The 21,675-nt window shown below is 35.8% G+C and overlaps 1 protein-coding gene across 1 annotated transcript in view; it reads left to right on the plus strand.

Moving 5' to 3' along the window:
* DNAH12 (dynein axonemal heavy chain 12) overlaps nt 1-21,675 on the plus strand; it is a 291,227-nt gene that overhangs the window by 101,260 nt on the left and 168,292 nt on the right. Inside the window, exons 20-28 of the mRNA XM_090282944.1 lie at nt 260-381; nt 478-760; nt 5,667-5,786; nt 6,085-6,241; nt 6,474-6,646; nt 14,785-14,937; nt 15,194-15,433; nt 15,757-16,002; nt 16,307-16,426. Of these exons, the coding sequence (XP_090139070.1) occupies nt 260-381; nt 478-760; nt 5,667-5,786; nt 6,085-6,241; nt 6,474-6,646; nt 14,785-14,937; nt 15,194-15,433; nt 15,757-16,002; nt 16,307-16,426 (1,614 nt within the window). The remainder of the gene's footprint in view (nt 1-259; nt 382-477; nt 761-5,666; nt 5,787-6,084; nt 6,242-6,473; nt 6,647-14,784; nt 14,938-15,193; nt 15,434-15,756; nt 16,003-16,306; nt 16,427-21,675) is intronic.

Here is a 21,675-nt window from a genome sequence, read left to right on the forward strand (position 1 = left end):
CCCACATCACTTAAAAGAATATAGGAGAAATGAAAATATGCATGACAGTTATAACTTCTCATTTGTAATTAGCATCTTTGGATTAAAAGAGTTGTGACTTATTGAATTTTAATAGTTTTCCATTGCAAAACATTTTATGACAATTTTCATAAACCTTTTGACATTTTAACATTTTTTACACGTAATATAGATTAATGTTTAAGTCTTACAATGATAACTGGTATATAAGTGATGAACTGAACAAATATGTCTCTTTTAGGTTCTTGCTGCTACTTCTTTAACAGGTTTGTTGGAAAAACTACAGAATTGCAATGAACTTTTGGAGAAAATTATGAAAGGACTTAATGCATATCTTGAAAAAAAAAGGCTTTTCTTCCCTCGGTATGATAGATAATCAGTGATGCTCTAATTGAAAGCATTTTCTGATGTATGATGAATCATAACTAAAACATTTGTATTTTCATGTTTTTTCTGTAGTTTCTTCTTCTTATCTAATGATGAAATGTTAGAGATTTTGTCAGAGACCAAAGATCCACTTAGAGTTCAGCCTCATTTAAAAAAATGCTTTGAGGGCATTGCTAAATTGGAGTTCCTTCCCAATTTGGACATTAAGGCCATGTATAGCTCTGAAGGTGAGCGCGTGGAGCTGATTGCACTTATTTCCACATCTGCAGCACGAGGTGCTGTGGAAAAGTGGCTCATTCAAGTGGAAGACTTAATGCTCCGGAGTATTCATGATGTGATCGCTGCAGCCAGACTGGTATGTTTCCTAGGATTTAATATGTACCTCATGTTCTGTAAATGCTTTCTTCTAGGAGATTTTGAATGGGTACCACTAAATTAACACTTAAAGTTCTTACTATTTATAACCATTTATTATTTTATTTACTCTATTTTTTTCTAACATTATTATTAAAATAATAATATTAGTAAGAATTGATGATAATACATGATTAAGAGCTACAAAAGAAGAATAATAAGCTGTATTATTGGGGAGGTAGTTCTAGTGATAGGCAATTAGAGGAAGTGAAATTGAAACTGTGACCCAAAGTATAAGTAGGAGTTAACCAGGTAAAGAGCAAATAGAAGAGCATCTTGGTGTTCCCTGTGAAGGGCCTGTGATCAGAAATAACCTCAAACATGGGTGTTAAATGTGTAATCTAGTTCCTTTACTGCCGTTTACATTTTATTACTTAAAAACTTGAAATGAGTTAAATGAATATTAAAGGAAAAAATATATTTGAAAGAAATATAACACCTAGGCACTACATGTACATTACTTATGTTAATCCAGTTAACCTAATCTTGAATGATAAGCTTGCATATTTCCATTTTGCGATACCACAGAGGAATAGTTGTGTAGTTTTAAAAAATCATTTTAAAACCTATTGCAGCCTTATATCCAGTTATTTACTTTATGTGAGTGAGGTATCTCTTTTCCTTTACCAAGAGCCCCATGAAACTAATCTTGCAGTGGTTATTCTGTTCAGCTTCAATGTTCTTGTGTACAGATCTTAAGTTTTTCTTTTTTTTTTCTTTTTCTTTTTTAAATTTTATTGTTTTCCAATTACAGTTGTCCCATTTTTTCCCTCCTTGCTCTCCCCTGCCCCACCGTCCCACCCCCACTCCCATAGTCAATCCCCACTTTGTTGTCCATGTCCCTGAGTCCCTTATACTTGTTCCTTGACAAGACCCTTTCCCTTCTTTCCCCCATTATCCCCTTCCCTCATCCCCTTCTCTCATCCCCTCAGGTACTGTCCATTTGTTCCTTGTTTCCAAGGCTCTGGTTCTGTTCTGCTCATTTGTTTGTTTCATTCATTAGTTTCCACTTACAGGTGAGAGCATATGGTATTTGCCTTTCACCATCTGGCTTATTTCACTTAAGACTCTAAACAAACTAAAACACATGGGAAAGACTCAACATTTTCCATGAAAGTATTTCCTTAATAAGTATAGAAATTTATCTTCTATGTACATAACAATGGTTTATTCATTCTTTGAAGCTCATCCTTTTTTGAAGCTTAGGTTAGTTTGTCATTTGCATCTATTTCTAAATATTACTATCAAAAGCATTTTAATAATAATACAATTACATATATATATTTTGCAAATTACATTCTTTATTTTTAGTATATTTCTTTTTTTAAAGTATATTTTATTGGTTATGTTGTTACAGTAGTTCCAGTTTTTTTCCCTTTGCTCCCCTCTGCACAGTACCCCTCTTCTCCCCCAGCAATCCCACCCCCCTTAGTTCATGTCCATGGGTAGTGCATATAAGTTCTTTGGCTTCACCCTTTCCTATATTATTCTTAACACCCTCCTGTGTATTTTATACCAACCAATTATGCTTCATGATCCATGCACCATTTCCCCATTGCTCTCCCTCCCCCCTCCCAACTGATAACCCTCCAAATGATCCCCATACTATGTTAAAGTCCCCTACTATGAGTGTGTTGCTGTCTATATTTTTCCTGAAGTCTTTCAAAATTTTCCTTACATATTTGGCTGTCCTTATGTGGGGTGCATGTATGTTTATAAGGGTTATATCTTGGTGAATTTTTCCCTTAAGTATCATGAAATGTCCTTCTTTGTCTCTTTTGAAGGCCTTTGCTGTGAAATCTGTTTTGCCTGATATAAGTAATGCTACCCCAGCTTTTTTTCATGTCCATTTGCTTGAAATATTTTTTCCATCCCTTTACTTTTAGTCTGTGTAGATATTTTGTTCTAAGGTGGATCTCTTGTAGACAGCATATATGTGGGTCATGCTTTCTAATCCATTCAGCTACACTACGTCTTTTTTTAAAAATAATTTATTTGTTTGTTTATTTATTTTTAAAGAGAGGGGAAAGGAGAAAGGGAGAGAAACATCACTGTGTGGTTGCCTCTCACTCGCGCCCCCAACTGGGGACCTGATGTGCAACCTAGTCATGTGCCCTAACTGGGAATCGAACCGACACTTGGTTTGCAGGCCGACGCTCAATCCACTGAGCCACAGCAGTCAGGGCTTACCTTATGTCTTTTGATTGGTGCATTTCATCCATTTACGTTAAGGTTATTATTGATAACTACTTATTCATTGTCATTTTCCCCTTTTGTACTTGTGTTCCTCTCTGTCTCTCTCTGTTTCTTCATCTTCTTAAAGCAGACCCTTTAGCATCTCTTGCAATGCTGGTTTGTTGGAGACATATTCTTTTAGCCTTCTTTTGTCTGGGAAACTCCTTATTTCACCTTCCATTTTGAATGAGAACCTTGCTGGTAGAGTATTCTTGGTTGTAGGCCTTTGTTTTTCATTGTTTAGAATATTTTTTGCCATTACCTTCTGGGTTCTAGTGTTTCTATTGAGAAATCTGATGATAGCCTTATTGGAGCTCCCTTGTATGTTGTTAACTGTTTCTCTCTTGCTGCTTTTAGGATTCTCTCTTTTTCTTTCAATGTTGCCATTTTAATTATGATGTGTCTTGCAGTGGGTCTGTTGGGGTTTATCTTCATTTGGGACCCTCTGTGCTTCCTGGACTTGCGTGACTTTTTCTCTCCTCAAGTTAGGGAAGTTTCCTGTCATTAGTTTTTCAAATAGGTTTTCTATCTCTTGCTCCTCTTCTTCTCCTGGTATTTCCATGATACGGATATTTTTACATTTCATGTTGTCCTGCAGCTCTCTTAAAACCTCTTCATTCTTTTTCAGTCTTTTTTCATTTTGCCGCACTGTCTGGGAGTTTTTTTCTGTTATCCTCCAGCTCGCTGATCTGATCTTCTGCTTCGTCTACCCTGCTTTTAGTTACTTCTACTGTGTTCTTCAATTCAGAAATTGTATTCCTCATTTCTTCCTGGCTTTTATTGATAGCTTCTATATCCTTTTTCATGCTGGTGTAATTCTCTGTAAGTTCTTTGTAGTTTCCCTGGAGTTTTTTGTAGTTTTATTTAAGCTCAATGAACTCATTGAGCTTCCCTATAATCCATGTTTTGAATTCCATGTCTGATAGTTTGCTTACCCCTATTTCATTTACCATTCTTTCTGGGGATTCCTCCTTTCCTTTTGATGGAGGGTTGTTTCTCTGTCTCCCCATTTTTGTGACTCTTCTTGTTTGTTGCTGCTTCTTAGATTGAACTGCACTTCATGGATCTGCCCCTGATGGCGTCAGATCGTGTACCAGTATGGGCCTAGGCAGCCTGTTGGAGACTACCAGAGATCTACTGCCTTTGTCTGTTTCCTTTAGTCATTAATGTATTCAATCTGTGATCAACCATCAGGCTTAAGCACTGAGGGTGGGGCAGAATAATTCCTGTGGGCAGGGCTTTTGCTTCCCCTCAGGCTGACGTCACTTGGAGGGGAATGGTCTGCCTGCAGCATGGGGAATGAGTCAGCACTGGGACCCAGCTGGCTGCCCCGTCAGTTCTCCCCTCAAAGCCACTGTCCCAAACTCTCCCCAAGTGTCTCCAGTCCTCTCTGCTCTCCCTCTGCTTGAGCCCAGGGTAAGTGGGTGCCAAAATATTTTCATATGTGATCCACTTAAGAGGTGTTTTTCTCCAGCTGTTTCTTTCAAGCCTGCAAAAAACACTGTGGCTTTTTGCTTTTCACAGCTGGATGGTATTTTACTTTCCACTCTGTTGCTGTAGGCTGGGAAGCCCAGCTGGGGATTTAGACCGTGCCCTTCTCTGGGGGAACCCCTGGATGCTGAGCTGTTTCTCAGTCCCTTCAACTGCCACATGTGGAAGCCCAGCCAGCCCTTTCACAACTCCATACTTCCTACCGGTCATGTTGTGATGAAGCAGCCTTTTTCTGTCTCTCTGTTGTTATAAAACTTCTCTCCAGCTAGTGTTCAGTTGGTTATTCCAGATGATTTCTCCACAGTTAAGTTGTAAATCGAGATTGGTCCTGGGAGGTGGTTAGTAAGCTTCCACTTACTCCTTCGCCATCTTAGATCTCTTGTATATTCTATGTTTATATATAAAGCTTGTTGAAGGTGATGTTATTATCTTATATTAAAATAGTGTCATTGTATTAAATTTATAGTTTGTATTTGCATCAAGTTCAAATGTTGTTCTGCAGTTCTTGTTTTCAATTTATAATTTGGATCTCCTATTATCATTTACTTTTGAAGCAAGTTATTTTTTGACCCCCTCAATCCCTTTAAATACATAAAATGTTAGAAAGAGATGAAAATATACTTTAAATTCAAAAGCACAGATTATTCAATTATAATTGAACAAATATGTGATTATTCAAATTATATACTCTGGTCATACAAATTTTTAGAATTGCTATGGATTAATAATACAAGGTTTTTAACTACTAGTCCAGTTTTTTACTAAATTGTATAGTCTCCTTTTCAATTAAATTTTGGCATCAATATACATAATTTATTAGACAATTTTTTTTTACAGTTTAATAAAGCTGTTATATTTTATTATAATAGAAGTAATGCATATTTTGTTTTAAAAACTTGACAACTCCTCATAGCAAAGGAACATAAAATATATAAATGTTTTAAATATATAATCATAATTTATAAAAATATTCAGGTACTTTCAATAGCCACATAAAATTTTTCATGACTATATGATATTCTAGCCTATGATGTACCAAATACCGCACTTCTCTATTGTTAGATATTTAGCTTTTTTTCCTTTAGTAATCTTAAAGTTAGAAATGCTTTTTAATTATTCAGGCTTATCCAGACTCTGCAAGAAGAGACTGGGTTCGAGAGTGGCCTGGCCAAGTTGTTCTTTGTGTTTCTCAAATGTTCTGGACTTCTGAGACACAGGAAGTTGTAAGTGGTGGGACAAAGGTAAAAGCATTATTTGATTTTAAATATTTTTTTCTACATGCTATGTTTCTTAGCTTATCTATTCTTTGCAAAGCCTATCTCCCCTGCCCCAATTTCTGCATGTAGCATTAAAATTATATAATTGTTTGAAAACTTATTATATTTTATACTAGGCTTAGACAAAATCACTCTATTCTATAATTTATTTCTATATTGGGATATATTATGAAGTTAGAATTGTTTTGTATAAGAGTATGTGTATAAACTATATATTTTAGGTACTATGTAACATTAGTTTAATTGCTTTTTAATTTTGTAGGAATTAAAGAAGTACTATAAGGAACTTCAGAATCAACTAAATGATATTGTAGAGCTGGTAAGAGGAAAACTTTCAAAGCAGACCAGGACTACTCTGGGGGCTTTGGTTACTATTGATGTCCATGCTAGAGATGTGGTCATGGACATGATCGATATGGGTATGTGATGTTTTTCTTTAATATTAAAGATAAAATAGCAATAGCTTCTAGAAACAAAGACTTAAGCTATATTTTTTCTCTTTCAACAGGATTTATTTTATATGATCTTTTCTACGAATTGAAAAACATGAATTATTTTAACATTTTATATTATAAAATATGATAAAATACATGTTTTTCAAATTATTTATATTTCAGGATTATGTATCTCATTTTATTGTATTCTTTTTAGGTGTCTCACATGATACAGATTTCCAGTGGCTTGCTCAGCTTCGATATTATTGGGAATATGAGAATGCTCGAGTTCGTATCATTAATTGCAATGTAAAATATGCTTATGAATATCTTGGCAACTCACCTCGACTTGTCATTACTCCTCTAACTGACAGGTGTTACAGAACATTGGTATGCATTTAAATTATTTTAATTCACACATTAAAGATTACTTTTTGGTGTGGTATCATATTTTCTTGTCCAAATTTAACATGGCTATCCTCATTTTATTCTCTTATTGGTGATAGTTGAATATAGCTATTCCTTTCTAATTCCAAATTTCTTTTATGTTAAATTATAATAATGAATATTGAATTCTGGATGCTTTTGTAGAATATAAGCATGTTTGAATTCTAATGTTTGAAAAGCAGCATTCACTCCCATTGGGGATAATTAGAAAAAGGAAGATATTGCAGATTTAAAAAGAAAAGCAGAGCTTCAGAAAATGGTATTAATTTTTGCCAGTGGAGTTCTGGGAGAGATGATAGGAAGATGAGGAAAGTACATTTGGGACTTAGAACTCCAAGTTTGTTCTGTTGAATAGGAGAGAGAGAGCTTAAATGTAGGGGGTGGGTGCTGAGGTCTGTGCTTGTTGGGGAGCTATAGAAGATAGAGCTATGACAAAAAAAAAAAAAAAAAAGGGATTAGGTTTGCCAGATAAAGTACAGGACTCCCACATAAATTTCAATTTCAAATAAACAGCAAATACATTTTTAGTTTAAGTATATCCCAAATATTTCATGGGACATATTTATTCATTGTTTATCAGAAATTCAAATTTAACTGGGCATCCTATATATAAGTTAGCTAACTCTGGCAACCCTACTTGGAAATTAAGGAGAAGCATGAAGAAACACCAGTCCACCTGTGCTAAGTAAAATTAAAGTGTCTTTAAGTCTCTAGAAGCAGAGATCAAATGGGGATTCTTGGGAAAATAATTTACTAGGGAATGCTCTCAGTAAAAACCTGTAAGGAACTGAGGAAAGCAGGGGGAAAGCTAAGGAAAGATGTGATTTTACTGAATATATATATCCTTAGCCTGATCTCCAGGGAGCTTTGGAGCATGAACAGCATTACAAAGTTATCCCACTTTAAAGCAAAGGGGTGTGGCTTTTACATCCCTTTATAGTCATTGGCTATTGATCACCCCTAGGGTTAAGGGTGTAAGCGAGCTTTCAGGTAATTGCCAGTGAGGTACCTTCTATTAGGTAACAGCAGTTGTCAGGAGAAAAGAACAGTTGGGAGCTATTTGTAGCTGACACTCACAGCAATTAGGGGATGGATGCAATAGCTAGTAAAGGGAATCTGGGTAGAGTGCTGATGTATGTACAATAAAATGTTTCACCAAATCCTCTAATTTCTCAGGAAGCTACCTGAGGGCAGGAACTGTGTCTGTATTATTTTTTTTTAAGAAATAATTTTCTTTTTATTTCCTGTTATTTTATTTTACTTTTGTTGTTGTTCTGTTAGAGTTGTCCCAATTTCCCCTGCATTGTTCTCCCCTGCCTCTCCTATCCCCTGCTCCCACAGTCAATCCCCACCCTGTTGTCCATGACCATGGCTCATTTATACCTGTTTCCTGACTACACCTCTCCCCTTTTCTCCTCTCTTATCACCCTCACGCCTCCCCTCTGGTCACTGATGAATAAGATGAATAAGAAAATAAAAGCCCCAAATTAGAGAAAAAATTTCACCACAGCACTAACAGTAGACTATGAGCTAAGATTAATGTATGTGGGATGGAAGTAAGAGGTAAAAAAGAAAGAAAGAGAAGCTTAAGAGATGTCTGGAGGAAAGGGAAGTGATTTTGGGATGATAGAGGGAGCAGGAATACTTAGAGTGAGGAATGAAAACCAGGCTAAGAGAGGGAAAATTTCAAATTTAAAATAAAATAAAAAAAAAAGGCTGGAGGAAGGTGCAGATGGATTAAGAGAGGGTAATGATAAGATCTGAGATTTGAAATACCAGAATAGTGAAGATCTATGGAAAAAGTTGCAGGAATGTCACAGATTGGTCAAGGTGGGGATAGAGTACGTGTATTTTATTATTGAAAAAAGAAGAGGCTGGAGAGGCAAGAAAAAATGAGTGCCAATTGTAAATGAGTGGTAGTAAGAGAAAATATAGAATTTAAAACAAAGATGAGGAAATCAAATGGTAAAATTGACTGAGAAAAGGGAAGAGCAAAATATGAGATTTAAAATAAACTATAACATAAAGACTACTTATAATGCATAGAGTGGGAGGACAAAGAATGACTATTTAAAGGATATGTATGAAAAGGTCACAGTGGAATTTGTCGTTGTCGGTTCTGTAGTTTTTTCACTTCTCTTTCTGGAAATCACCCTGTTGACTTCAGCTTGTGTCCTAGTCTGGATCTAGGCAGCCTAATCTCAACTATCTGTGCTCTTCTGCTAGGGTCTCTCTCTTTTACTGTTTACTCTGGTCACTCTGAAATCTGCAGTCAGGCTTAAGCACCATGGGACAGGGCTGAATACTTTCTTCAGGTGGGGCTACTGCTTCCCCTCAGGCTATTGCCAATGAGAGGGGAGCTATCTCTCCAAATGGTTTCCCCCACAGCACTCAAGGTCTCCAGTCCACCTCTTGCCTCCACCAGACCCCAGGGCAAGTGTGTGCGCAAGCTCCCCCTAAGAATCTCACCGTGCCTCCAGCTGTTTCTCCTGGGCTGGCAAAAACAACAACAAAAATCATTGCTATATGCCTCTTAGAGTACTGGGTCTCCAGTCCACCTCGCACCCTCACTGGAGCCCTGTCTTACTTTCTTTAAAATTATTTTTTTATTTCATGTAATTTTATTTTACTTTTATTGTTCTGTTAGTCATCCTGATTTTCCCTCCATTGCTCTCCCCTGTCCCTCCAACCCCCTGCTCCCATAGTCAATCCCCACCCTGTTGTCCATGACCATGGGTCATTTATACCTGTTCCTTGGCTACACCCTTCCCCTTCTCTCCCCTCTTATCACCCTCACCCCTCCCCTGTGGTCACTGTCAGTCTGTTCCTTATTTCCATGCCTCTGGTTCTATTTTGCTTGTTTGTTTTGGTCGCTAGGTTCCTCTTATAGCTGGGATAACATGGTATTTGTCTTTTTCCACCTGGCTTATTTCACTTAGCATAATATTCTCCAGTGCCATCCATGTTGTTGTGAAAGGTAGGAGTTCCTTCTTTCTTTCTGCTGCGTAGTATTTCATTGTGTAAATGTACCACAGTTTTTTTATCTACTCATTTACTGATGGTAACTTAGACTGTTTCCAGCAGTTGGCTATTGTAAATAACACTGCTATCAACCCTGGGATGCATAACTTCTTTTGAATTGGCATTTCAGGATCCTTCAGGTATAATCCCCGGAGAGGAATCACTGGGTCAAAAGCAGTTCCATTTTTAGTTTTTTGAGGAAACTCCATACTGTTTTCCACAGTGGCTGCACCAGTCTGCATTCCCACCAACAGTGCAGAAGGGTTCCCTTTTCTCCATATCCTTGCCAACACTTGTTATTTGTTGATTTGTTAATGAAGGCCATTCTGGCAGATGTGAGCTGATACCTCATTGTGGTTTTAATTTTTATATCTCTCATGGCTAATGATGTTGAGCATCTTTTCATATGTCTATGAGCCATCTGATGTCCTCCTTGGAGAAGTGTCTATTCAGGTCCTTTGCCCATGTTTTAATTGGATTCTTTATCTTCCAGGTGTTGAGTCATATGAATTCTTTCTATGTTTTGGAAATCAAACCCTTGTCCGAGGTATCACTGACAAATATATTTTCCCATAGGGTGGTTCCCTTTTCATTTTGATGATGTTTTCTTTAGCCATGCAGAAGCTTTTAATTTGATATAGTCCCATTTGTTTATTCTTTCCTTTGTTTCCCTTGCCCTAAAGGATATATTGGCAAAAATATTGCTGCATGGAATATCTAAAAGTTTAATGCCTATGTGTTCCTCTAGGACCTTTATGGTGTCACAGCTTATGTTTAAATCTCTTATCCATTTTGAATTTGTTCTGGTGTAAGTTTGTGGTATAGTTTCATATTTTTGCATGTACCATTCCTGTTTTCCCAACACCATTTGTTAAAGAGGCTATTTTTACTTCTTTTTTAATGCTCCTGCCCTCTTTGTCAAATATTAATTTACCATAGAGACATGGGTTCCTTGTGGCTTCCCTGGAGTTCTTTGTAGTTCTCACTGAGCTCATTGAGCATCCTCAACCATTATTTTGAATTCCCTGTCAGATAATTTGCTTGCCTCTATTTCATTTAGCACTCTCTGGAGATTCCTCCTTTCCATTAAATTGGGGGTTGTTTCTTTGTGTCCCCATTTTTGGTAACTCTTCTGGTTTGTTTCTGCTTCTTAGATTGATCTGCTTTGACTCCCTGTCTTTGTGGTGTGACCTTCTGTGGTAGGAGACCTGTGGGATTCAGTGGTGCAGTCTCCTTGATCTGAAATAGATGCTCTTGGGATGCCCTTTAGGCCATTTATGTGGACTCTCTGTTTGTAATTGGATTTTGTGTTTCTTGGATCATTCTTTGGTGGGGCCTTCCCTTCAGCTGGCTAACTTGGAGTCACTTTGTCCACCATATCTTGTATGTTGTTGTACAGGTGCTACCAGAGCAAAGCCAAACAACCCAGGAAACAAACCCACATCTGAAAAAATAACTCCCGCCCACAATCACACTATCATCAGCAAATGAGCCCATAGTAATAAAGATGTAAAGAGATTGAGACTATTATAAGAAAGAAAAAATGAATATGAGATGATTAACTGAAATAAAAATGATTTTGATAGGATAGAAGGAAGAGCAATAATAACACTATGGAATAGGGACAAGGCAAAGAGAGAAAGTAAAATTTACATCATAAATAAAACAGGGAGGGAAGAAGGGGAAATGGAGTAAGAGAAGGGAAGTGTATAATGTTTTGTTTAAACATAATTTTTTTAGAAAAAGACATAGTGAGAGAGAGAGAGAGAAAATAAAAATAGGAACCAAATTGGAGAAAAAAATCCACCACAGTAGTAACAACAACAAATGTGCAAAGATTAATATAGATGGGATGGGAATAAATGAGAAAGAAAAAACTTAAGAGATGTCTAGAGGAAAGAGAAGTGATTTTGAAAGGGTTGAGGGAGAAGCAATACTAAGTGAGGAATGAAGACCAGGCTACGACAGAGAAAAACTCAAAACAAACAAAAAAAGAAAGGACAAGAGTAAGGCAAAATGGAGTAGGAGAAGGGAACGGTAAAATTTGAGATTTGAAACACAAAAGTTGTGAAGATCTAGAAATAAAATTGAAGAAATGCAACGACAACCACCATATCCACAACCGATAAGTAAAGACTGATGAATGTGGAGGGAGAATAAGGATATTTGAAGAAGGGGAAAAGGAATGTGAAATGACCAATGGTTTTGAGAGGCTGGAATGGGGAGAAATATTAAGAGTGCAGAATGGAAGCAAGTCATAGCAAGAGAGAAAATAAAATTTAAAACAAAAATAAGGAGAGGGATATGAACAGCAGGGTGGGGATTGACTGTGAGAAAGGGGATGAGGTAGGAGGGGTGGGGGAGAGCTATGGGGGAAAATGAGACAACTACAATAGGACAACAATAAATTAAAAATAAGGAGAGGAAAGAAAAGGGTAAAATGGAGTAAGAGAAGGGAGGAGCCAAATATGAGATTTGAAATAAACTATAATATAAAAACTAATTACATAATATGCATAAACTTGAAGGACAAGAAATGAATGTTAAAAAGCTATGCAGGAGAGAAAATAATGCAAATCATGAAGAAGACCATAGTGGAATTTATTTCAGTAGCATCTAGTGTTTACCACTGTTTTATCTTTCTGGATCCTCCCCTGGTGATGTCAGATGGTGTCCCAGTCTAGGCCTAGGCAGCCTGTTCAAGACTACCAGGGATCCACAGTCTTGAACTGTGGCTGTCTCCTTCAGTTGTTAGTCTAGTCAATCTGTAATCAGCAGTCAGGCTTAAGCACCACAGGATGTGGCAGAACAATACCTGTGGGTAGGGCTCTTGCTTTCCCTCAGGCTGATGCCACTTGGAGTAGGGTGGTCTGTCTGAGAAAATGGCTCCTGCAGAATGGGGAATGACTCAGCATGGGGATCCTGGTGGCTATTTCTCAGTTCTTCCAGAGCCACCAATCCCAGACTGTTCTCAAGCATCTCTAGTGCACTCTGCCCCACCTTTGCTGGAGCCCAGGGTAAGTGGCTGCAAAGAAAATTTGATGCATTGGCCCTTTAAAAGGTTCTCTGTGTCTCCAGCCATCTCTTTCTGGCAGACAGAAACCCTGCTGCTTTTCACAGCTGGATGTTATCTGGGTTCCTTTTTGGCTCTGGTGCTGTCGGTTGGGGATCCCAGGTTGGGGTTTAGACCCACATTTCTCAGGGGCGTGCCCCCAGCCACTGAAATTTCCCTCTAGCACAGCGGTTCTCAACCTGTGGTTCGTGATATTGTTTTTGTGATTAATCACTATGCTTTAATTATGTTCAATTTGTAACAATGAAAATACATCCTGCATATCAGATATTTACATTATGATTCATAACAGTAGCAAAATTACAGTTATGAAGTAGCAACAAAAATAACTTTATGGTTGGGGGTCGCCACAACATGAGGAACTGTATTAAAGGGTCATGGCATTAGGAAGGTTGAGAACCACTGCTCTAGCACTTCAGCTGCCTCCAGTGGGAGTCCAGCCAGCACTCTCAGGCCTCCTCCACACTCTGTACCAGTCACTTTGTGGTGAAGTGGTTTCTTCTCTCTGTCCATGGTTATAAGGCGTCTCTTCAGCTAGTGTTCAGTTTGTTATTCTGGATGATTTCTCCACAATTCAGTTGCAATTCCAGAATGGTCCTGGGAGGAGGTCAGAACAGCTACCACTTACTCCTCCATCATTGGATCTCTATCTTATTTCTTCTCTAGTGGTGAATAAGTATGTATGTACTGTCTAAATATTTGTTGAATAAATGAATCTCAAGCTTCTATGTTTTATCTGGGACCTCAGTGTAATCAAAAGCTATGAATACTTATAAGGTAGAAGCTAACAACTTCAAGTTGTAAAATCAGAAGCATGTCAAACACTTGTATAACACACTAAACTGAAAAACCAAATAAGTCTTCTAGCATGTTCACAATAAAAGGAACACGTTTGTAACCGTTTTCTTGAAATTGTAAAGAGAAAGGTTTCCAAAAATCAAATTAATGGATATTAACAGTAGAGCATTTATCATAAATTTAACATAAAATATCCATTGATATTGCCTTTATTTAGATGTCTATTGTTTTATTTTAGTAAATGTAAAAATATTTATGATTTTCATAGGTATATTTTTATTTATTTTTAAAATAGACTTTTTAAAGAGCAGTTTTAGGTTCTCAGCAAAATTACATAGAAAGTACAAGAGTCCCCATATACCTCATGCCTTCCCATAAGTACAACCTTATGTTTCTTAACCTTATTTTTCCTAAAAGATGTTAAGTTTCACAAACTCTCATGGTGGTTTTTGTGAAGCAAACTCCATAGTTAGAGAGTTGACTATAATCTATATGCTTCTAAAGACATTCAGCCACTGTTCTAGTCATTGTGAGGACCCAGAAAGCATTCAGGTACTGCTGGTGTTGCGTTTATTGAACTTAAAGACTAACTGAGAGGGGAGAAATGTACATAATGAACTGTAATGTAAGGTAGAAAGCAATACTACTGGTAAGAGAAGTATAGAACAGAGTTATGGGAATGGAGAAAATGGAGAACATAGCAAGAGTATCAGGATCATTAGCCAAGGTGAATCATAGAAAAAATTATATAATAAGTCATTTGTTTCTTTTCCAACTGATGGGCACCCATTTATAACACTCACCTTTCAGGTGTTTACTCTCTTTGAGGCTATTCAAGAGATTGTCATTATTGAATTCTATAATCATCTCCACAACCACTTCTAATTAAAACTTTCTGACCAAATTTTAATACATCAAGGCTAGATTCTCTTTGTTTTTAAAAGCAAATGGAATACATATAAGGTATTAAAAGATAAGGAGATTTTGATATATTTTCACTTTTTGAAAACTCTTTAAATTGCTTATTCTTTGTGCAGCTAGAAAATTGTGTGCTAAAAATTAACTGAACAATACAATTGTATTACTGACTCTGAAGTTACAACAAAATCAATCCTTTTTGCAAGTGATTATCTGTTTTTTCTTTTCCAATTAAACATGGGTTCCTTTTCACATAACTTTTTCCTTTCAGATAGGTGCCTTCTATTTAAACCTTGGAGGTGCTCCAGAAGGTCCAGCAGGCACAGGAAAAACTGAAACCACCAAGGACTTGGCTAAAGCTCTTGCTGTACAGTGTGTGGTGTTCAACTGTTCAGATGGGCTAGATTATCTAGCAATGGGAAAGGTGAAGTTACATTTTAAATGTTACAAACTTACAGCTGGGTCTGACTGGATAAACTGAAGCAACTTCCTGTTTAAAAATTATTTAAATATGGTTTTAAGCATTACTTGAACCTTGGTTTTAGGTGTAAAGACATTGTTTATATCTTTGTGACTTTTATCAAGCTTAACTTCCAACTTTGACTTAAAAGATTCAATATTTGTTTTGACCAGCGATGCATTTTCCTAAGAAAAATCTTTTCCCTTTTTCTTGTCCTTAGTTTTTTAAAGGATTGGCTTCTTCTGGTGCTTGGGCTTGCTTTGATGAATTTAATCGAATTGAGTTGGAAGTGTTGTCAGTGGTAGCTCAACAGATCCTCTGCATTCAGAGAGCCATTCAACAGAAGCTGGAAGCATTTATTTTTGAAGGGACAGAACTTAAACTCAACTCAAACTGTTTTGTAGCTATTACCATGAATCCTGGCTATGCAGGACGTTCTGAATTGCCAGACAATCTTAAGGTAATATTTTTACGAGTGTAAATTCGTTAATCAAAAGTAACAGCATAATCCTCTCAAAATGGTATTTTTTCTCACATGTATTTGTAACTTCCCTTTTCCTTTTCCATTTTCTGTATGTTAAACTTCCAAAACCTTTTTTAGATATCTAAGAAATATTAAAGTACATAAAACTATTAACGTGCTACTGAAAAATTACAGAGTTAATGAAAAGGTGCTGCATTGGGGGAATAAATTTGAATATCAACACATTATCTTTGGATGTTTGTGCTCAGCTTTAAAAATGGTTTATGTAAACAATATATTTCATTTATTATATACCTCAGGTTCTTTTTAGAACAGTGGCTATGATGGTTCCAAACTATGCCCTCATAGCAGAAATCTCCCTCTACTCCTACGGATTTTTGAATGCAAAGCCTCTGTCTGTGAAGATAGTAATGACCTACAGGCTTTGCTCGGAGCAGCTCTCATCACAGTTTCATTATGACTATGGCATGCGAGCAGTAAAAGCGGTTTTAGTGGCTGCTGGAAACCTAAAACTAAAATTTCCAAATGAAAATGAAGATATACTTGTGAGTATTAAATATATACATTGTGAAAGAAAGCTTGAGTAGCATGATAGTTTTTTTTAGTAAAGTTGATCAGGAACTATAAATAGGCAAAAAGGAGTTTTTGCTTTGAGCCTTTTTATATGGGGTTATGTTATTCATTTTACTTTATATGAATGTAAAGATCTCTTAGCTTGATAAGCAGTGTTGGCTTTTTCTCTATGGGGATTCCAGGAAACAATGTAAAAGAAACTTTTACTTTGGGCATGGGGAGGAGAGAGCAAATGCTGGAAATTAACTTAATATTATATTTTTTGAATGATTTTAGCTTCTTCGATCAATTAAAGATGTAAACGAACCGAAATTTTTATCACATGATATACCCTTATTTAATGGAATAGCTAGTGACTTATTTCCTGGTATTAAACTTCCTGAAGCTGACTATCACGTAAGTAAACCTCTGAGAATGACTTATTCTGCAAATAAATTTATCTGCTGACTCAATAGTTTACAACGTTTTACTAAATGAGTAAAATTATTCTGTTTGGAGGATAAAACCTTCTTATGGTCACCTTGATATGAAAATAAGTAAATTTTAGCACTATCTGTTATATGATACCAAGATTACAAGGTTCAGGTCAAAGATAATGTTTGTTGTAAGAGAATACATATTTTATTTTCTATCTTGTGATTTATAATACTACTATGTAAACTATAATACTTTTGTATACCTCAGCCAGTAAAAAGGATGCTAAACTGAAAATGATAAAAACATCTTATAGTTAACAAAAGGATTTGTTTCTCAAATTTAATAATGTGCTAGTTTTCTTTTAAAGGATAAAAGAACATGCATTTCCAATTTCATTTAAATTATAGGCATTATATGAGGCATATTAATATGAATAAGTGCCTGTAATATGGCTATAATATAATATAAAATCAAAATATATTTTAAAGTTAATTACAAACAAAACTATTTCAATTTCATGAAATGGATGATGTGCAGATAAAACTAAATTGTGACATTATGGCACTTTCTATGGTAAAATGTGAAGATTCTTTTGAGTTCAGCATGTATAAATTACCTGATGCCATATGATAATTCAATTCTTTCACCCCTTCTCTTTATTGACGTTCCTGTAAACAATGTGTTTTTGTTTAAGCTTTTATATCATTAAGTTATCACTTGGCTTAAAGGCATCATTTGCTTTTTTGTCTCCTTTTGTTTTTAATCTTCAAACTCAAAAACTAATATATATCCTGTGACAGTATAAGATTAAGGTGATGCTAGGATATTTTTCACCACCAAAAATTAATTATCTGATTCTATGGACACCAACTGGGTGTTCAACAATTCAGTTCTGATACTAACTACCTGGAATTAGTGTCAGACTCTACAAATTAGGGCTCAGTTGTACAAAATGACCCCTCACTTTTGACAGTTGTCTCAAGTCCTAGGCCACCTGTACTTCAGGGGCTTCCACAATCCCTCCCCCTCAAATGTGATAATTTGCTAGAATAGCTCACAAAACTCAGGAACACAGTTTACTTATGTTTACTGGTTTATTATAAGAGCTGCAAGTTGTATCAGCCAAGTTCTGTGGGGGTGGCAGTGGTGGAGCTTCCATGCCCTAAGGGTGTGTCACCCTCCCTGCAACTTGATGTGCTCACTAAACCAAAAGCTCCCTGAATCTCATTGTTCAGAGTTTTTATAGAGCTCAGTCTTCAGCCCTCCTCCTTCCCCAGATGTTGGTAAGTGGAGCTGAAAGTTCAAGCCCTCTAATCAATGGGTCTTTCTGGTGACCAGCTGCATCCTGAAGCTATCTAGGATCCTTATCCTAAGTAATCTCATAGCATAAACACAGGTGTGATGGAAAAGGGCTCATTATGAATAAGAAAAGACACTCCTATCACTCAAGAAATTTAAAGGGTTGTAGGAGCTCTGTGCCACCACATTGAGGAGTGGGTGTCAAAGACCATATCTATTTTTGTATTATACCATAGGTGATTATCAGGATGATTTGAGATATGCTGATATGATTTTTTTTTTAATCAAAATATAAAATCTTACCATTCTCTTGGAAAGCTCTTATACTCCCATGAATATAGCAATGGATCCCTAGATCCATAGATTCCAGTTTGAAAAATGCTACTAGGACTTTAATGGTAAAATGGATGTTAAGAAGTATTTTGTTACCTGGAACCTACTGATTTCTGATACGCTTTTGGTTACAAACAAATTGACAGATTAATTTTCAAGACAGTGTAATTACCATTCCTACTGATATATTATATAAATACAAGACACTAAACTGAATAAACATTCTCATGTTAGAAATGGAAGGCGGTGATATATCTGATAAGAAACAGCAAGTCCGTGATCTGCATCACAGTACTCTGGTGAAGGAAGTTCAAGAAGGCACATTCCAAAACACCTAAAGCATGTAAACAAGTTTAAAGAACTGTTTTGCAATCCATAATCCTCAGCTTTTAGCCAAATTCAGAAAATGCAGTTTTATATAACCTGGAACTGAATTAACTGCTATTATTGTATGCCATAATAAGCTATTGGTAGTTTTATTAAGTAGGATAGTTCACAATAGATTCCGTACACATACATCATATCATTCTTAGACTTAAGCTACTGGGACTGGGGGGATTAGGTTATATATGATAAAATGAAATTTCATTAGTTTAATGAACTTGACTGTCGTACCTGTATTCAGTGATTGCAAGCATAAAAGTTCATAGGAGAAATATTGGAAATTTTGATACTCTTTGAAAATAGGCATATAATGCCCACTTGATTTTTACTAAAAGTAAAAGGAATAAATTCAAGTATAGGCATAGAATGAGGTAATGATACTTTTATTGTATTTGTTATGATGGTACATTTTATTGAAACAACCTTTATTATGCAAGACTTGTAATTGTAGTTTTTAAAAAATTGCATTGTATTTTTTGTTGTTGCTATTATATAGCAAACAAACTGAAACATTTTATGATGTTGTATGGCAATTGCTTTTTGCCTTTCAAAGTTCCTGGTAAAAGTCTGTAATTAAAGTCTTGTCTTAAAGAACTGAAGAAAAAAAAAAGTACTATTGATACTAGGGAGTCAGTGCTGGGAGGTGTAGTGCTGAGCAGCTCAGTGGGCCTGCAGCTGAGCAGAGGAAAGCTGCGGCTGTAGAGAAAGAAAAAAATACTATTAACTGTACCACCTTGCTTTTTAATATACAGTATTCCCTCACTTATCACGGGTATTACGTTCTAGACCCCCGCCCCCCTGCGATAGGTGAAGTAGAAACCTTACATTTATTTTCGTATTTATATATATTTTTAGGCTTTATAAACCCTTCCCACACACTTATAAACCGTTCCCAGTCCCTTATTAACCTTTCCCGCTCCCTTATTAACCTTTTCCACACTTTTATAAGCACCACTTATCACGGGTATTACGTTCTAGACCCCCGCCCCCCTGCGATAGGTGAAGTAGAAACCTTACATTTATTTTCGTATTTATATATATTTTTAGGCTTTATAAACCCTTCCCACACACTTATAAACCGTTCCCAGTCCCTTATTAACCTTTCCCGCTCCCTTATTAACCTTTTCCACACTTTTATAAGCACTACTTATGTTCTTAAACATATTCTACACTCTTAAACCTGTGTAACTTTAACAACATACATATATAGTACTGCAAAATCCCGCGATATAGCAAAAAATCCACTATAAATAATTAAATATAATATTTTTAAAAATCCCTCAATACAGTGAGGCTGAGATAAGTGAACCGTGATATGGAGAGGGACTACTGTATACAATATTTCTTTGTTTTTCCTTTACTGACTTCAAGTTTCAGGTAATGTTTATTATTCCATTAATTTTCTCTGTTGGCTTTTAATTTTACTTCACTGGTCACTCCACAGATTATAATATACATTCTTGACTTATTATAATTTACCCTAAGTTTGTATTCTATCATTTTAGAAACAATATAAGAACTTTAAATGGGATAATTTCGTTATCTACTTTCACCTGCCCATTGTACTATCATTGTCTTATATTTTACTTCTACATATGTTATAAACTCCAGAATTACTTTTTGCTATGGGTATTAGTGTTTGAAAAAAAAGTTGTTTATATTTATTTATTTTTTTAGTGTTTTTTACTCCCTCTAGCAGACATGTGCTTTCATCTGGGATCTTTTCCCTTCAGTGTAAAGAACTTTCAGTATTTCTTATGTACATGTGGGTCTTCTGGCAACAAACTCTCTCAGCTTTTGTATGTTTGAAAAATGTCCTCATTTAGCCTTAATTTTTAAAGAATATTTTCACTAGATATAGAAATCTAGATTATCACGGATCTGCCCACTTATACACCCCCATCATTTTAAAGATGTTATTCCATTAACTTCTGGCTTTCATTGTTATGCTTAGAAGTTAGGAATTCTTCTGATTTATGCTTCTGAAGTTGCTCCGGGTGAGTCAGTGAGTGAGTGGTGAGCACATGTGAAAGCCTAGGACATTACTGTATGCTACTGTAGACTTTATAAACACTGTATATGTAGGTTACACTAAATTTATTAAACAACACAAGATTAAATCAAGCACAAGAGAAAATCAATCAGAGATGTGGTTATAACACGCTGTATTTTGTACAAGTTTTTTTTTTAATAAGTAGAAAGAGTAAACTATAAAATAATGATTAAAAGTATAGTATAGTAAATGTATAAACCAGTAACATAGTCATTTATTATTATTATCAAGTATTATGTACTGTACATAATAGTGTGTGCTATACTTCTTTACAACTGACAACACAATAGGTTTGTTTATACCAGCATCACCACAAACCTGTGAGTAATGAATTGTATAGTGATGTTATGAAAGCTACAATATTAGTAGGTAGTAGGGATTTTTCATTTTATAGTTTTCCATTACAATTTTATGGGACCACAGTCATATATGGATTCTGTTGTTGACAAAAACATTGTTATGTGGCACATGATGGTATTTTATTTTTTCCAGTTTTTGAGTGTCCAGTTTCGTTTTACTAGAGATCCCATTTCTTTGCTTAAATTGTTTATCTTTTCACCTATTTTTCTGTCATACTGTGTATTTTCTTTTATACATTTGTAAAAGTTAATATTCTTGTCTGCTAATTTTGAGATGTGGATTATCTGTGAGTTTGTTTTATTTACTGTTTTTTCTCTTGATCATCAGCTATTTCTTATGACTTGTAAATTCTGATTTTATGTTAAAAATTGTGTATAAAATAATTGTAGAGAATCAAATGGTATTATTTTCCTGCAAAAGACAAAACATGTATTTTCCTTTGTCAGATAGCTAAATTGGGCTGCTGATTAGTTCAATCAGGAGTTGACCTAAGTAAGAATTTTGTTGCAGAGTTACTGAGCTTTAGTTTACCTCTGGTTTCAAATGTCTTTAGAGAGAGAGTTGTCCGTATTACATGGCCCTCCCTCTAGCAGTATTTTAGGATATAAACATCCTAAAACTAAGAAAACCTCTCTGTATGCCTTTTGCCACAAAAGCATAGGCAGTGAGGAGGAAAAACTATACATTTGAGGCTCCTCCAGATTCAAATCTGTCACACAAGCCCACTGGACCATTAAAATCTCTGTTGGTTTCTCCTTCAACAAAGTCCCTATGCCTATAGCAAGCCCAATCCAGTGGT

Source organism: Furipterus horrens, unplaced genomic scaffold (genome assembly GCF_987537825.1).
Source record: "Furipterus horrens unplaced genomic scaffold, mFurHor1.1.pri manual_scaffold_7, whole genome shotgun sequence".
Classification (NCBI taxonomy): Eukaryota; Metazoa; Chordata; class Mammalia; order Chiroptera; family Furipteridae; genus Furipterus; species Furipterus horrens.